This window comes from Heteronotia binoei, chromosome 15 (assembly GCF_032191835.1).
Source record: "Heteronotia binoei isolate CCM8104 ecotype False Entrance Well chromosome 15, APGP_CSIRO_Hbin_v1, whole genome shotgun sequence".
In the NCBI taxonomy this organism is placed as follows: domain Eukaryota; kingdom Metazoa; phylum Chordata; class Lepidosauria; order Squamata; family Gekkonidae; genus Heteronotia; species Heteronotia binoei.
Genome location: NC_083237.1, coordinates 51,771,873 through 51,788,326, shown reverse-complemented (window position 1 = coordinate 51,788,326; position 16,454 = coordinate 51,771,873). Strand labels below are relative to the sequence as shown.

General features: G+C 45.7%; 1 protein-coding gene across 2 annotated transcripts in view; it reads left to right on the top strand.

The window, feature by feature from the left end:
- Window positions 1-799: 799 nt before the first annotated feature.
- The window catches only part of KPNB1 (karyopherin subunit beta 1), a 39,539-nt gene continuing 23,884 nt past the window's right edge, over window positions 800-16,454 (top strand). Inside the window, exons 1-6 of one of the 2 annotated variants that reach the window (XM_060256749.1) lie at window positions 800-1,303; window positions 2,926-2,984; window positions 9,005-9,187; window positions 9,512-9,712; window positions 11,414-11,566; window positions 13,761-13,820. In XM_060256749.1, the coding sequence (XP_060112732.1) occupies window positions 1,264-1,303; window positions 2,926-2,984; window positions 9,005-9,187; window positions 9,512-9,712; window positions 11,414-11,566; window positions 13,761-13,820 (696 nt within the window). In that variant the 5' untranslated portion in view covers window positions 800-1,263. The remainder of the gene's footprint in view (window positions 1,304-2,925; window positions 2,985-9,004; window positions 9,188-9,511; window positions 9,713-11,413; window positions 11,567-13,760; window positions 13,821-16,454) is intronic. The other variant, XM_060256750.1, reaches the window with a different exon arrangement.

The following is a 16,454-nucleotide window of genomic DNA, read 5'->3' as shown; positions in this document are numbered from 1 at the left end:
ACTTGGTCCATGGGGTCACAAAGAGTCGAGTCTGAACTGTGCGACTGAACCCATTAAACAAATGTACTATGGGGGTATGTATACACACAAATGCATGTATGTAGAAACAAACATACCTGCCAGTGCACATAACATTTTACAAAGAAAAGTCTGTATTTTTTAAAAAAATCTGTAATATTAGTATTCATGGAAGATTACATAGATACCTTATTTTTTAAATACTAATTTTGGGGCTTTAAAAAAAAAACTTATTAGAGGGTCAATAGCTAACACAATTAGTCTAAGCGCGTTTACTCAGAAGTCAGCCCCACCTAGCTCAAAGCACGTTATTCTCACGTAAGCGTGCTCAAGACTGCAGCTTCAACCCCAAACCTGCCTCTAGAACATCCAAACGCGTCTATTGGGTTCCATCCGACTTTGCTAGCGTCATGACGTACGAAACACGCCCAGCCAATCAGCGGACTAGCGCGCAGCGAGGCGGGCGTCGGCCGGTTGAAAAATGCGAGAGGGAGGGCGAGAATGAGAGAAAGCGAGGCGCTCCCACAGTCCCACACCGTCGCGAAAGAAACGCCGGGCGTGCTTGCGTGAGCACGCTCGCTGACGCAAGGCCGTTAACGTGCCTGAAGGCGGGCCGGGGCCTGGCAAGGGACTGAGAAGTCCAGTTTCTGTCTGTCAGTGAATCAGGAGGGAGGAGGAGGGGGAGAGCGGATTAGCGTCCCCTCAGGGCGGCTGCGTGGGAGGGGGGGGGAGAGAGAGAGAGTTTGCGAGCGAGCGAGCGCGCTCTTTTGTTTTCCCTCCCTCTTTTTTTTTTTTCCCGCCCGCCTACTCCATTCTCCTCCCTCCCTCCTTAGGCTCGCGCTCGCTGTTATCATTTGGCTTCACCTCGCCGCGCGCGCCCTTTTTTTAAAACACCCTCCTCCTTCTCTTCTTCCGCCGCCGCCAGGAGTTGTGTGAGGGGGGGGGGGGGGAGAGAAAGGAAGTAGTAAAAAGGAGAGCCGAGTCGCTTCCGCCGGGGGGAGGGGGTGGGGTCCGCCCCGCGCAAGCAGCTGAGGGAGAAGTAAAGAGCGCGAAGGGAGAGAGAGAGAGAGGGAGGGAGAGACAGACCCGGCCCGACCGAAGCGCAGGGGGGAGAGAGAGAGAGAGAGAGGCAGGCGGCGGCGATCCCCGACTCCGCTCCCCCCCTCCTCTCTCTCGTTTTCCTCTTCACTCCCCCCCCCCCCTTTCTTTCCCTTCCTTCCTTTCCCGGTTTCACCTCACGCCGCCATGGAGCTCATCACGATCTTGGAGAAGACGGTCTCGCCAGGTAAAGCGGGTCGGGGGAAGGAGGGAAGGCGGCGATGGAAAGGGCCTGGGGAGGAGGAGGGAGTCCCGCTGTGGGGGAGGCGAGGAGTGGAACACTTCAGGAAGCGGGAGCCCCAGAACGAAAGGCCCCCTAGCATGGGGGTAGGGGAAAGGTTTGGGGTCGGCCATGAGGAGAGCGGGGGGGGGGGGGTTCTCCTTGTCCTCTTTAAACTCCCCGTGGGTGAGGATGAGGATGATTCTTCCCCATTACAAGGGCGCGATGGAAGACGACGTGCTTCTCCCCCCCTCCACCCCACGCTCCAAATAGGTTGTTTCTTTTTTGGGAGGGGGCCGCAATGCTTTGGCCTTAGCCATGGATTCTCGTGGCTTCGATATGGACCTGAGTATATATATTTTAGGGAGGGGCCGCGGTTTGTGCACGATGAATGCACGTGCGAGAAGATCTCGGGGCGGGGGGGGCTGCTCTCGCCCCCCTCCCCAGTGTTGGGTTAGATGGATTTGGGAAGGGAAGGGATGGGGTCCCGTGAAGGTGAAGGGTGGCTCCGGGGTCGCCTCTTCCAGGCGAACGGGGTAAGGTTTGGAGGTGAACTCCTCTCCTTTTAGCGCTCGCTGTGGGGCATGGGTGTTGGCGGCGGGGAGGGGGGGGGAGGGTTGTTTCCTGCCCCGGGGTAGGGGAAAGGAGAAAGAAGAGCGCAGCGTGTTGTGTGTAGGAAAAGAACGAGAGTCCAGCAGCACCTTGAAAAGAGTCACAGAATGGAGCAAATTTTGTTAAGTCTTTAAGGTGCTTCTGGGCTCTTGTTCTGTTGCTACCCATCTCAAGTATATATGTATGTGGCGCTTACGAATGGTTTTTGGAAACCGGTGGCCCCACGTGCGCCCCGGGTTGTGTTCTCTCGTGTATAAAATGGGGGGTGTTGGATGTCAGGAATGGGTTTTAGGGATCAATGCACGTACATTTGGGGGGCCGGGATTTGGTAAGGGGAGAAGGGGCTGCCCGGTTTGAATGTAGGCCCCGATCGGTCTGGTTCTGAAAACTGTATTGGGTGGGTGGGGGGGAATGTCATGGTCCAGCACCAGTCGGTATAAGTTTACTACATATTTCCCACTTTTAAATACAAGTATGTGTGCGTGTGGGGGGGAATCTTGCCCTGATGCTTGTGTGCGCCGGCTCCATTTGTGGGGCGAAGAAAGGCAGAGCACCCCCCCCAAAAAAAAAAAAATCTCTGGGGAAAGAAGATGCTTCTTCCTTTCCAACTCGAATGTGGGGATGCCGTGCGGAAAGAGATTTTTCCGTCCTCCTTCCAGTCTTTCTGCGCCTCCTCCAAGTGGAAAGTTAGTTCAGCACGAGGCCTCCCCTGTAGGGAGGGAAGGCTTCGCAGGCCGTCTTTTATGCGTGTTGGCGGGGGGGAAGAAAGAAGCGGTGGAGTGCCCTGATTTTAAGCACGGTGGGGGGAGTTTGGCGTGCTATGGCTCAGTTATGAGAAAGCTAATCCAGATGCGGAGATGGTTTGCTGGGGGGGAATGGAGCGCCCCCCCTTTCAGTTGGGGGCTGATATTGACACCTCTCTTCTCCCTCCCCCTCCGTGAATTTCCCCCTTTGCCCCTTTTTTTAATGCCCTGCAGACCGCTCCGAACTCGAGGCGGCTCAGAAGTTCCTGGAGCAAGCGGCCATCGAGAACCTGGTAAGAGAAAACCCGGCCTTGGGTGGGGTTCGCCAAAGCGGGATCCCCTCCCTCTGTGTGTGTGTGTGTGTGTATGTGTTTAAGAGCATAGCAGGCCGAACCGCCATAGAGGGGCGCAGCCTAACCGAAGGGTTTCTTTTTCTCTCTCCTTTTTTTTCTTTTTGGAAGGGGGGGTGGGGGCTAAGCAGCCAATAGCATTGCGCCCGAGAATCGCGCCACCCAATCGCGAAGGCAAGCCGGGCCCGCGGGAGGGAAAGGGAAGGGGAGGGCGGTTTGGCTGTGCCGCGCTGCATGCATGGAGGGAAAGAGCCGTGGAGGAGGGAGGATGGATAGGGCTGGCGGGGGCCGGCCATGTGGGGAAGCCGGCATGAGTCGCTAGACGCAGCTGGAGGTGGAGGAGGCGGCCTGGAAACGGGCCTTTCCGCCTCTGTGCTGGCAGAGGCGATAAGTTTAGGTTTCGTTTTCCTGCTGTACTTTTTATTCGGGTTTATGGCTTGTCTCCCCCCCCCCCCCCCCTTCTGGCATTTTCTAATTAAGTCCAGCTCGGCATCCCAGTTTTCTCTGGGTGTTTTTCTAGCCTTGAATAAGTTGAATTGTATCCATTTGATTTCCATAAGGTTCCTTGCTTCAGGACTAGTTTCTCCCGTTTGGAAAGCAGATGCTTAATCACTTAAATAAAAATATTTTTTTAGTATTTTCCGCTTTGAAATAACAATCCCTATCTTTGCAACTGTGTGGTAAAGCCAGAGTACAGTGAAGAAAGGGGATTGTCAAGCAGAGCTAGTGTGGGGCAAGTTGTATTAATATGGAGAGTAAAAGTAGATAGTTCAGTTTTTTTTTCCTGTAAGGAACAGATATGTTTTTTTCTTGGCTCATCTAAAATTGGTGCTCCCTATGCAGGATGGAAAAATGAATTGCATGTAACCTAGCTTGTACCTGAATCTGCTTTGCTGACCATGGGCTACTTAAGCTGCATGTGTTCGTGAAAGATTGTGTAGCATGTCTGGAAGGCACAGGCAACATTTCCCAATCAGCTGTTATTAGCTGAAATAGAAGAGGCTGAGGATGCGTTGCTCACTCCTTGAGAGAATCTCTAAATGATGCTTTGAGTGTTAAACTGCTCAGGCACCACAATTGTGCCTTTGAAGACTATGGGGCTCCTAGAGGCTTTGGACTATCTCCAACAATTCTACAAGCTTTAGAAAAAAGACTTATGTGAATCGTACATAATGTTTTGGATTGGGATTGTTGATTCAGTGAGTAGCTAGTCTGTTGTTGCCCTCAGGTTGTGATAACTTCAGTATTTTAGTTTTCATACAGCTGCTTAGAATGTTTCTCCCCTATTTGCATTTGGTTTGCAGGGTCACATTCTGTGGTTTTGCATTAGTATGGTACAGGTTGTTTTGTGCTTAGAATTTTGATGACATTCACAAAGACTGCATTTTTTATAAAAACCTCAACATACTTTATTAATACCATATACACTTCAGTCTGCACCCCATGCTATAGTTAAATCCAGTGTTGTCCTAGTATGAGAGATCTAATTCTTGGGCCTGAAAACTTATAAATTCTAAATGAAGTTTTGAAATCCTAGTTTGTGACAGTGAAAAATTCAGTTACTTCCTCATTTTCTCCAAACGTTTTAGCCAAAATTCAAATGTTCAGTAGTCAGAAATTATATTGCATCCTTTTTTTGTAAGGTATTGCATACATAATAGATCCCATTTTAATTTTGAAATAATAATTTGTTATAGGGAGGGAGATGGGTGAGCATAAGGACTGAGTGGGGGAATTTGATGCAAAGGTTCATATGCCAAATCAGTGAGTCCATTTAGTGCCTTTAGTTGAGAAGAAATCAGCACTTTCAAAAATACAGAGCAGTAAAGTCTGGGGCTGGGTTGTGCCATGCCAGGCCATGTGTGTACACCTATTTAAGATTTGGTAGCAGAGATATAAACCTTCTAAAGGACACTGACAAACGCGACAAAAAAACCCTCACCTTAAATAAAACATGCTTAAAACATTAGCACTTGTTGGGTTTAAAGGTGCTTTCTTTGTATTTCTCCCAGGGGACCAGGAGGGGGATGAACCTCAACCAATGGAGAAAATTGAGGTTTTGCTCTATAGCTCCTGTGCGATTGAGCAAGCCTTGTAAAGCAAGCTGAGATGAAGAAGGAAGCAAGAGAGAGGGAGAAGGAAGCAGACATGAGCCAGTTGCTCGGGGGGGGGGGGGGGGCTGATAGGAGCCCTCTGAGGGCCTGATTTGGCCCCGGGCCACATGTTTGACACCTCTGGTCTAAGGTGCCATCATGAAAAGCTAGGGCTTCCTCCTGCCCTAGTTAGTTTAACTCACACTTTTAAGTTCGTGTGTTTGGATTAGGGCAGGACCATGCATGAAGAGGTAAATTCAAAATTTAACTGGCTGCTTGTGAACTTTTCCCATGCAAAGCATCTCTAGCTTTCTGTAGCCCATTTCCCCCCATACATGCTTTGAGACTAAAAATAAATGGGGATGACCTTTTCCTGAGGAAAACTGTAGTCCTGCCTATAATTCTCCACAGTATTTCCTATTGGAGACTTGTCAACAGGTATTTGAAATTCCTTTGTAGAAGGAAAGCTCAGCCCTTGTAACTCCCTTTTCCCCTAGTGGAGGCCTCTAAAAGTCAAGAGTGCAAACTGTTAAAGAGCCAGTGTGGTGTAGTGGTTAACAGTGGTAGCCTTTAAACCAGAGAAGTGGATTGGATTGCCCACTCCTCCACATGAAGCTTGCTGGGTGACCTTAAGCCAGTCACAGTTCTTTCAGAACTCTCTCAGCCCCACCTACCTCAGAAAGTGCCTGTTGCAGGAGAGGAATTGTAAGCCGCTTTGAGGCTTCTTAGAGTAGAGAAAAGTGGGGTATAAAAACAAACTCTTCTTTTTCCATAGATGAGTTGCTGCTTACCTTTTAATGCCCCCTGTTGTTCCAAATCTGTTTAGAAGTAATACATAAACAATATTGTTGAACAAGAAAGTCAGCTGTTTTTTTTCCGAACTCACTGTGTTGTAGGAATGTGAGCAGACTAAAGATGACCTGATCCAGCTCTTTAAGGTTCTGTACAGCTCAAGACAGCATCAGCACAATACTTACTCCTCTGCAGATCAGCTTTACATTGCAGAAATATTTTAGCTATTCTCTTTACTATGTCTGTCAGTTTCGGGTAGAACAGCTTTCCTAGTTTGTGTGCCACCACCACACACAATTCTCAGCTGCTCAAAGGTTCTTTCCCCTTTGTTTGGTAGAGGATTAACCCATTATGGTATGCTCCGTTGGCTTGTCTACATTGCTTTCCTTTACCCCACCATATTAGGTGAAAGGTAGAAGTTCCTCTAGATCTCAGCTCTGTTTGGAATGTTGGCCAGGTGGAAGATGATAAAAGGATGTCCATACCCAAAGTCAGGGTGGGCACTGGGCAGTATTAGAAATGTGGGCTGAAAGATGCAGAGATGGTAGAGGAAGGTAAATTGGGACTTTGCAGTAGTACCAAGAAAATAGTTGGGTTCTTTCATCAAATTGTTTAAATGGCAGCCAAGGTCACGTGAAAAGGGGTGGAGACTAAAGCAGTGCCCAAATCAACATGCTTAGAGTACAATCATGTCGGGTATGGAAGTCCAGAAGGGTTTTAAACTGCAGGGTACTTTTAAGCAAATAGCCTTTGTGCCCATGATGGTATCTGTGGCTTAAGTGTGCATGTGTATTTTAAAGCCATCTTGTCTATAAGTGATATGATTTGACCAAGTACTTCACAGTCTGTTCTTTATAGTAACATACAGGTCATTTGTTGACTTTATTAAATTTACATATTTCAGGAGATCGTACTTGTGTGTCTTTAACTTGGTTTTAAAAAACCGCTGTTGTGGAGTTCCAGGCATTCTGTTTGAAGATAGATTTTTGTCTTTTATAGCAGGGCACCCTGTTTGACAAAGGACATGCTCAATGAATGTTGTCTTTTGTAAAAGGCACATAACCAGACCCTTAACTACAGTGTGGCCTGAGGGGTCCAGGCCACTCCATTCAAACCCCCCTTCCATCTCTACGGCCCCTCCATTGGAGGGCCTAAAATTTGCCCCCTTTGCTCACCGCCACTCGCTGCCGCTCTGAACAAGTGCAGTGTTGCTACTGGGGTGCCAGGGAAGGAAGCCTTCCTTGAAACAGAAACAAGTCCCTGCTAGCTGGATCCTTGGTGGCCAGAGGCAGCAGGGACCTTGGAATTGGTGGGGGGAGTTCCTTCTGAGAGGGTGGGAAGGAGGCTTTGCTTTTTCCTGGCCAGAGAGACCAGCAGGGAGGGGCTTCAAATCGGCACTGGAGGTGGGGAGAAGCCTACTTGCAGCCAGATCCCCCTGGAAGGTTTACTGAGTTAGACAAATGGGGGGGGGGGGGCTGTTGCTTTACGAGAGAAGCAGAGAAAGTGTTTAAGGTCAAACTGGGTGGTCTCTTGCCCCCCTCCCCCATGCTGTTTATGGGCCTCACCAAACATGAAATCTGGGCTGCAACCCTGCACATAACATTTTGCCTCTTATTGAATGTAGCATATCTAGGCATCAGTGATCATAGAGAAGCCAAAAGTATGGTTGACCAGTACATTGGTTTTTTTCCTACCGCTTTCAAATCAGGAATTGTCATTCTTGTGTGTAGGGAAACTTACTGCCCATGATGTTAACTTGAGAAAAAAGGAGTGACAGGTAATTTGAGTGGCAGGGTGTTGATTTCATTCCAAAAGCTGTGACATTTTGCTAGGATTCCAAGAAACTTTTCTCACTGCTTGAGGTGGAGAGGGAGTACTACATGTGTTCTCTCTCTGCTAGCCGTCCTTACAATAACAAATGCACTGAGTTTAGTGTTTCAGTTTGGAGCAGTTCTTAAAACATTCTAAGGGAAGATTTGCTTCCAAGAAACCCTTTAAAACATTTAGAATGGAAATGTGAGGAGGAAAGTTATATTGGGAGGAAAGAATAATTAGAAGCAAAGTTGGAGGGCTTTACATGTGTAGACTAGGAGCTTGAAGCAGATGACAAAAGATCAGTTTAGAGATTCAGAGTGAGAGCTTTTACTGGATGCTCTCTGGATAGACTGAAGAAACAAAATATATCCATAGTAGACTGAATGTTGGACTAGGCCTTGTGACAAGGATTCAGACCATTGTATTTGACAGGAAAGTGACTTAGTGGTCTTGTAGAAGTCACACTCTATTGGTTCTTATTTTGCATGAGTAGGAATAACTAGGGGAGGATTCAATTAATAAACTAAGTTCATGGCATCCGGCCACATTACACCTTGGCAAATAGAGGGGGAAGACATGGAAGTAGTGACAGACTTCACATTTTTGGGATCCAAGATCACTGCAGCTGGTGACTGTAGCCATGAAATTAAGATATTTGCTCCTTGGGAGGATAGCTATGGCGAACCTGGGCAGTATAATAAAAGTAGAGACATCAGCCTGCCAACAAAAGTCCGTATAGTCAAAGCGATGGTATTCCCAGTAGTAATGTATGGCTGTGAGAGCTGGGCCATAAGGAAGGCCGAGCGCAGAAGAATAGATGCTTTTGAGCTGTGGTGCTGGAGAAGCATCTTGAGAGTCCCTTGGACTGCAAGAAGATCAAATCAGTCAGTCCTAAAGGAAATCAACCCAGACTGTTCCCTGGAAGGTCAGATGCTGAAGCTCAAATACTTAGGCCACAAAATGAGAACGGAGCACTTACTGGAGAAGATCCTGATGCTGGTCGCAAAGAGTCGGACTTGACTGTGCAACTGAACAACAACCATTCAGAAGCAATAACCGGTGAGGGAGAGTGCATAATATATGTGAAGAAGGGAGCATGTGTAGACTCAGCCTGGAATACTTAGATTATTCAATTGATAGCTTATATTCAACTGAAAGTATTGGCAGTTAAATTTACTGAACCCTGGCTGTAATTCTTTCTTCCCTCAAGATGCAACTTCCATCAGTAACTAAAAGTCTTAATCTTTTTTTCTTGTTGACTAGCCCACTTTCCTTGTGGAACTGTCCAGAGTGCTGGCAAACCCAGGAAACAGCCAGGTTGCCAGAGTCGCAGCTGGTTTGCAGATCAAGAATTCGCTGACTTCTAAAGATCCTGATGTAAAGGCTCAGCACCAGCAAAGATGGCTTGCAATCGATGCCAACGCCCGCCGAGAAGTCAAAAATTATGTATGTAATTTTTTCTTCATAACATTAGTTTGGGTCAAAGTTTGTCTGCCTTTCTGTAACTAATACACAACATTGCATTCTGCATTCAGTACTTCAGTCTTCAGTTTGCTTTGCTTTTCCTGCCTGAGCTGTGAATAAATGTTTACTGTCCTGAAAAGACAATTGGAGGTTGAGATTGTTGTCTTGACTTTTAAGTCATATCCTGTGAAATTAAAATGTTTAAGGAAGTTAAATGTGTAGCTCTTAACATTCCTCCCTCTTAGACCTAACTGTGCTTAGATGTCTCTTGCCAGTATAGTGATCTTTTCCTATGTTTTATTACAGGTTTTGCAGACTTTGGGTACCGAAACCTACAGGCCCAGCTCAGCCTCACAGTGCGTTGCTGGCATCGCCTGTGCAGAAATCCCTATGAATCAATGGCCTGAACTAATTCCTCAACTGGTAGCCAATGTTACAAATCAGCACAGCACAGAGCATATGAAAGAGTCAACATTGGAAGCAATTGGTTACATCTGTCAGGATATTGTAAGTACCACCATGTGCAATGCTGATTCTCCAGCTTTTCCCCTGCACCCGTTCTCTTCTGCTCTTGATGGCTTAGTTGGAACTAGAAATTTCCACCCAATAGGCTTCTGTACTGCATATGTTTCCATGGCCAACAATGAACCCTGTAATACACGGCAGAAAAATAGTTCCTCTGAGTGTGTGCAGAATTCCTTTGCTGCACCGTTTACTAACACCCCCCTTCTCTCCTTCCCATCCCCAATCAAGGATTGAATGCAAGGGGCTTCCAAGCTTTGAGCTATAAACAAACGGGAGCCCCAGTGGTGAGGGAATGTGTCAGTGATATTTAGAATCTCACTCAGCAGGTCTAGGTATGTCAGAAATACGAGGAACAAGAACTCTAAACACATGGCTTCTCTATATGCATGTTTTTGATCTTTGGTGACAGCCCTTGCTTAAATATATGCAGGGCTGTTCTCCTATGAGTGATGCATCATCTCAGTGATTGTGGGGGGAGAGAAGAAGTAGCTTTTTTTTTTTTTTGATGAGTCAGAAACACAGACGGGGGCAAATCGTTTGTGCTTCATTCCTGAAGCTGGTTTGAGTCCTTACACTGTCTACAGACTTGGGAATGTTGTACATCTGCTCATGGAGCAAGGTATTTTGGGCATATCATCTCCAGCCATCTCTGTTCTGAAGAAGAGCCTATAAACAATGCTTCGTAACCTGGGTTAGGAGTCCAGATGGGGCATGGTCTCCTTAGAGAGCCAATTTGGTGTACTGGTTAAGTGTGCAAACTCTTATCTGGGAGAACCAGGTTTGATTCCCCACTCCTCCACTTGCAGCTGCTGGAATGGCCTTGGGTCAGCCATAGCTCTCGGAGTTGTCCTTGAAAGGGCAGCTGCTGTAAGAGCTCTCTCAGCCCCACCTACCTCACAGGGTGTCTGTTGGGTGGGGGGAGGTAAAAAAGATTGTGACCGCTCTGAGATTCAGAGCATAGGGCAGGATATAAATCCAATTTCTTGTTCTTCTTAGCCCTGTTTGCAACTACTATTACACTTGCCACAAACAATCTTTCTTAATTCTTCCCTTTGATGCAGTACTGTTTTTTAGTTGTTGGAATTTAAACGTTCAAGGTTTTTCATTTGTGCTTCATACAGGGCAAGGGTGGCCAAACTTGCTTAACTTAAGATCCACGTAGAATAAACATCAGAAGTTTGAGAGCCACAAGATATGAACATCAGGTGTTTCAGAGCCACAAGACAGGAAGGGGGGGGGGGAGAGAAGTGGAAAGAAAGCAACTTTAACTTTTAAGTGCATTTTCCAACCTGCTAACTGGCTTGGTTTGGAGAAGTGATTTAAAGAGGGAAATGCCTTCTCTAAGCTTGCTGACATGGCAGTGGGGGCTTTGAGAGCCACGCAATATGTGTGAAAGAGCCAAGCTGCAGTTTGGCCACCCCTGCTACAGGGTATGGTGGGTTGCCAGCCCTAAGTAATACAGGACAAACTTTTTTTAATCAGTCTTAAATGATTCTGTGCCTGCATGAATGGCCTCTTATTTGTTCTCTTGAGCAAGTTGTGAATTATGCTGTGTGACACCTGCATGCTTTTGGAGCAGCCTATTGATGAAACTCCTCTTGATATAATTCCATGCTGAGCTCTTGCTGGAGGCATAACTGCTGCTCCTTGTGAAGTTTATCTTGTTCTGATCCCTGCTTTCAGGACCCAGAACAGCTTCAGGACAAGTCAAATGAGATCTTGACGGCCATTATCCAGGGCATGAGAAAAGAAGAACCAAGTAATAACGTGAAGCTAGCGGCTACCAATGCACTCCTAAACTCTTTGGAATTCACCAAAGCAAATTTTGACAAAGAGGTAAGCAGGCCTGTGTATGCGCATGGCAGTGGGTGCCTGTGAGGGTCAAAAAGAAATGCAAGGCTTATGAAAGCTGCTGATAGGAACAAGAAATAAATCCATGGTCTGTGATGAGAAGTCTTGCTTTACATGCTGAGTTTCCTGATGCATCATTGTGATCTGCTGAGACTTGGATTTGTGTTCTTAGAAGCTAGCTATGAGAGACCTGCCCTGTGATATACAAAAATTGAGAGGTAATATTAAATCAACTAAAACTGAACATTTCAGTGGGTTTTTGCCCTAAAGGCATCCTGACAGATTTTCTTCTAGTTGGATGGTGTCAGCTAGTAGAATACCTGTGTATTGGGGGTTGCTTCAGCACGTGGGGAGCACTGCAGTGTCTCTTGGGTCTATGGGGCTTACAGGTCACTTCCTAAGTAAACTACTGTGAAGCTTGGTTTGCATGCTTTGCCCTCCGAGTGGGGATGTGATACTGCCTGGATAACCTTGTCTCTAAATGCATGTGCACAGGCAAGTAGGCGTGAAAAACCTCAGTTGAATTCGTTGCATATTTTCTTTCTGTGCATTGAGTAGTACTGTTTACTGTTGAGTAGTGTACTGTGGTCATGCAGCAAGTACGCAGGCTGATAAGTACGAGCTCATAAATTGAGCCTTGTGTTACCTTTCTCTGAGCCCTCAGAATAGTTTGTAGTCCAGACAAATAATGAAAGGTACACATGTTGGCTGTACAGGTCCTAATGTTGTTTCTAGAATGGCCTGATCTATTTTTAATCTGGCGAAGCATTAAAGAAATCTGAAAACCTAGGGGCAGGTCTGTAATTCTTGCCTCTTCAGTAAAAGGTTGCAGAGGGAGCCAGTTCCATTATAATGGGTGCAATACATCTGAAAGTTAATTCAGTGAAGGAGTCCATTCCATGAAGGCTGTTTGCTTCTCAAAAGGGTTTCCATGCAAATGGAAATGTAGAAGAGCCCATCTGGTGTGGTGGTTAAGTGCGTGGACTCTAGGAGAACCGGTTTGATTCCCCACTCTTCCACATGCACCTGCTGGGTGACCTTGCTCCAGTCACAGTTTTCTCAAGAGCAGTTTTCTGAGAGCTCTCTCCACAGGGTGTCTGTTGGGAGAGGAAAGGAAGAAGATCATAAACTGTGCTCTGTGACTCGGGAGTGAAGGGCAGGCTATAAATCCAATCTCTTCTCTTCTAGAAGAGAACAGAAGCTTCTGGAATGTAGCAAACTCATTTGGAATTTTGTGCTTTGGTCTGTTACTAAATTGTGAAAATTGGAAGCCCTGTTTAAGGAATTAAAAGTGCCAGGCATGTTATGTTTGGTTTGGTTAATAATCAGATGTCATCCTTGGTTCTAGATAAAGGGTGCATTACCATGCCATGAGCATAAATATAAAAAACTAGATATATGTCACTTTCTGAGCTTACTTTTAGGGCCCCATGGCAATGTTTGACTTGGTCACTAAATGTCAATATATATCAGAGTGCAAATCTTGTTATTCCTGTGATGGAAATGGAAATTCTTGTCCAGAATTAGATGACTTACAACAGTCAAACATAAGTTCCTTGTGACCTTACCTAGCACTTCCCTAATGAGAGTAGGTGCCCAGATACATGTTCCACTTCATGAACAGTGTTCAGAGCTTACTACCTTTTGGTTTGATATTGCAGACTGGTACTTAACAAATCTCTGTGGATACAGCGCTTTAGTGGAACCATGTGGCTTTTGAATTATTTTATTTCTTTTACCATTTTGTTTGAAATAAATTTTAACATGAATATTTTTAAATAAGAGTATTCATTCTGTCACAGGTTTGTTAGAAGACCAGGGTCTTGAGTGCATGGAGTTATACTTATCCTAAAACACTCTAGTCCTTGTCTTGTGGTAAAATAGTCAAAGGAAGACTAGTGATTATAGCTCTCTCCCTGCCTTTTTTCTGATGTGTGCTGTAAGAAAGAAGTTCAAGAACAGAAAATTGATGGTTGTTCAATCTGACTTAGGGTTAGAGTTTTCAGTCGTCTTTGTTTCAGCCTTCTGTGCTTCCTTGGACAACTCTGCTCCTGTATTTCAAGAAGCTGAATAAAAGCCAGAATTCCTGGGGTTCTAGTAATAATGGGGAAAATATTTTCACACTAGGAAAATGTGCATGTATTAAATCCTAATTTTGCTACTTCTTCCCTTTTCCCAGTCTGAAAGGCACTTTATTATGCAAGTAGTCTGTGAAGCAACGCAGTGTCCAGATACAAGGGTAAGTTGAATCTTTATAAGTTGTTTCTTGTCTTGATGTATGAAACTAGTCAAACCATGAGGCTTTCTTTATAAAACCAGCTTGGGAAAACTTACGGAATTCCGATGGGCTCATCCTGCAGATCTGTTCTCCAAGCAGAGGTGTTTTTTTGCAATGGGGAGGGATGGTGGCTCAGTGGTAGAGCATCTGCTTGGTAAGCAGAAGGTCCCAGGTCAAATCCCCGGCATCTCCAACAAAAAAGGGTCCAGGCAAGTAGGCTTGAAAAACCTCAGCTTGAGACCCTGGAGAGCCACTGCCAGTCTGAGTAGACAATACTGACTTGATGGACCGAGGGTCTGATTCAGTATAATGCAGCTTCATGTGTTCTCCTGTTGCAAAATGTTTCCGCCTTGGAAGAAAGCACTTTGTCTAGCAGGACAGTTCTGTAGGATACAACCTTTTCTTCGGTATTTGACAAATCATTATTGGGAAATACAGCTCCTTTGGGTACATGCTCTTTTTACAGAGTTGGAGGGTAACAGGTCCCCTGACACAAAAAAGGCCACAATCAATACTGATATGGGTAAGACAGCCAGAGGGGTGCCAAGAATGAGCAAGAGCAGTTGCGTGTTCTTACACTTGGTTTACTGTTGGGGAAGAGCATTTAGGGACTACTCCAAAGGCTTCATGGGGGGTGGGAGGGAGAAACGGTTTTGTGGAAGAGGGCAAATTAGTACTACAAACGTTTTTGCAGAAGGACTGACAACAGATGGCTGACAAGGGGAAATGAGGCAGTCTGATGTGGGGTTTGGGGAGGGCAGTTGAGAGTGGCAGAGCTTGGACAGGTACAGGCCACGGTAATAAGGACAGGAGAGTAGATAGGTCTGAAGGCAGTGATGGTTTTGTGCTGGATGTGGGCAAAGGGGCTTCAGCATGGTGATAAATGGGGAAGGTGAATTACTTTGATAGCTCCAGGTCTCTTTTGGGGCTGGGGTTGAGGCAGAGAACTAAAATGCAGCCCAGGAAAGCCTGAGAAGAAGGCTTGCAGTAGCTGGAGTCAAGAGATTACTGAAGGTTGGCAAAGGAAGGCAGAGTGTGAATTCTTCTTGCAGTGTTGTGCTATGAGAAGTGATGTGACTTGGCAATCGTTTGGAAAGCAAAGAGAAGTAAAATATGATGCCAGAGCTTCGTTGCCTGCTCAAGAGGCTAGACTGAGACTAGAGCCCAGTTTCAGTTGTGAGTGAACACAGTGTGCTGCTGCAAAGGCAATGCGTGCCAGTGGTTCTCAGAGGTCTGTCTGGCAAGCATTTTTGTTTCCACCGGTGACAACCAGGTGCTGCCTGAAAAATGGCAAGCAGTATTCAGTCTCCCACACCCAGCAAGTCTGAGCATGCTTTTGCATGAAGGTTCCCTTTTTAAAAAGTGTTAGGATGATCATTAATCATCTGACAGTACTCAGGTTTGCTATAAAAGTGAGGCGATCAGCTCTGATTCTGCAGACAGATCCCTTCCAAGCATGACTGCTTGCTTTAGAAGCGCCTGAATTAGCACAGTCAGAGCTCTCTAACGTCTCAGTTTTACCCCTTGGTTTATGTCCCGTAGCCAAATGGGATGGTGCATAACATGAGCCGCTCTGAGACTCTTCGGAGTGGAGGGCGGGATATAAATCCAATATCTTCTTCATCTTCATAAATGTGTTGGCTTTTTCTACCAAACTTTACCTTCTTTAAATCCTTATGCTCCATACTATTTTAGATTGATACTGCTGATTATTTTCGTGCCTCCACATGTAATTTACTTTATAGCTGTATTTGCAGTTTTAATTGAAATTTTATTGCTGCTATTTTGCAGCTCTGAAATAGTTTGAGAGATGCCCATTTTACTCCTGCAATTCTAACATGGTTATTTAATGCTAATTCTTTTTTTTTTTTTAAATCTGCATAAGTAGCCTTGAGTGCCTTTGGACATTGGAAACGATTTTTAAGAGTGGTTCCAAAGGAACAAGAAGTGATTGGAATAAAGGTCCTTGCTGAGGGCTGTCACAGTTTCTCAGTCATAGGAAAGAATTGTCAAAAGTTGCCTTCATTTCTGTTATGAGATACAAAGTGAATCCATGTGACTGTTCACCATGAAACTATGCCAAGATGTTCATCTAACAGTCAACCTGGTAGTGATTACCCCATCAAATGGATGGGAGAACAGGTTTCTACATGCGATCAGAAATCTGGGTGAGGGGACATAAAGTGCTGGTGAAATATTTTTTTTCTCTCCAGGTAGCAGCTTTACCTAAGAGTTTTTTATGCAGATTGTGTTGACTAGTTACTTGGGAAATTGTAAGTGTTCACGTGTCACTGCTGCCACTGGCTGTAGCTTAAATGCTTTGAACAAACTGTGGCAGATATTGTGGACAGACAAAGCTAACTAGAGCCTACTGGGTAATCCTGGTCTCACTGCTGTTGGCGAGAGCTGACTGCAGCAAGAGCTGTGCTCTGCAGCTGCAGATAATGTGCCGTGGAAGACAGTGCTACCAGCGTACCCAGGATTCCTATATTCAGATGCAACAGCCAGCTAGAGCAGCTACAAAATGAGGATTCACAGGCTTGGAAGTTAAGTATCCCTGAGTAAATGAGGTAACAAGCATTTACATTAATCAGC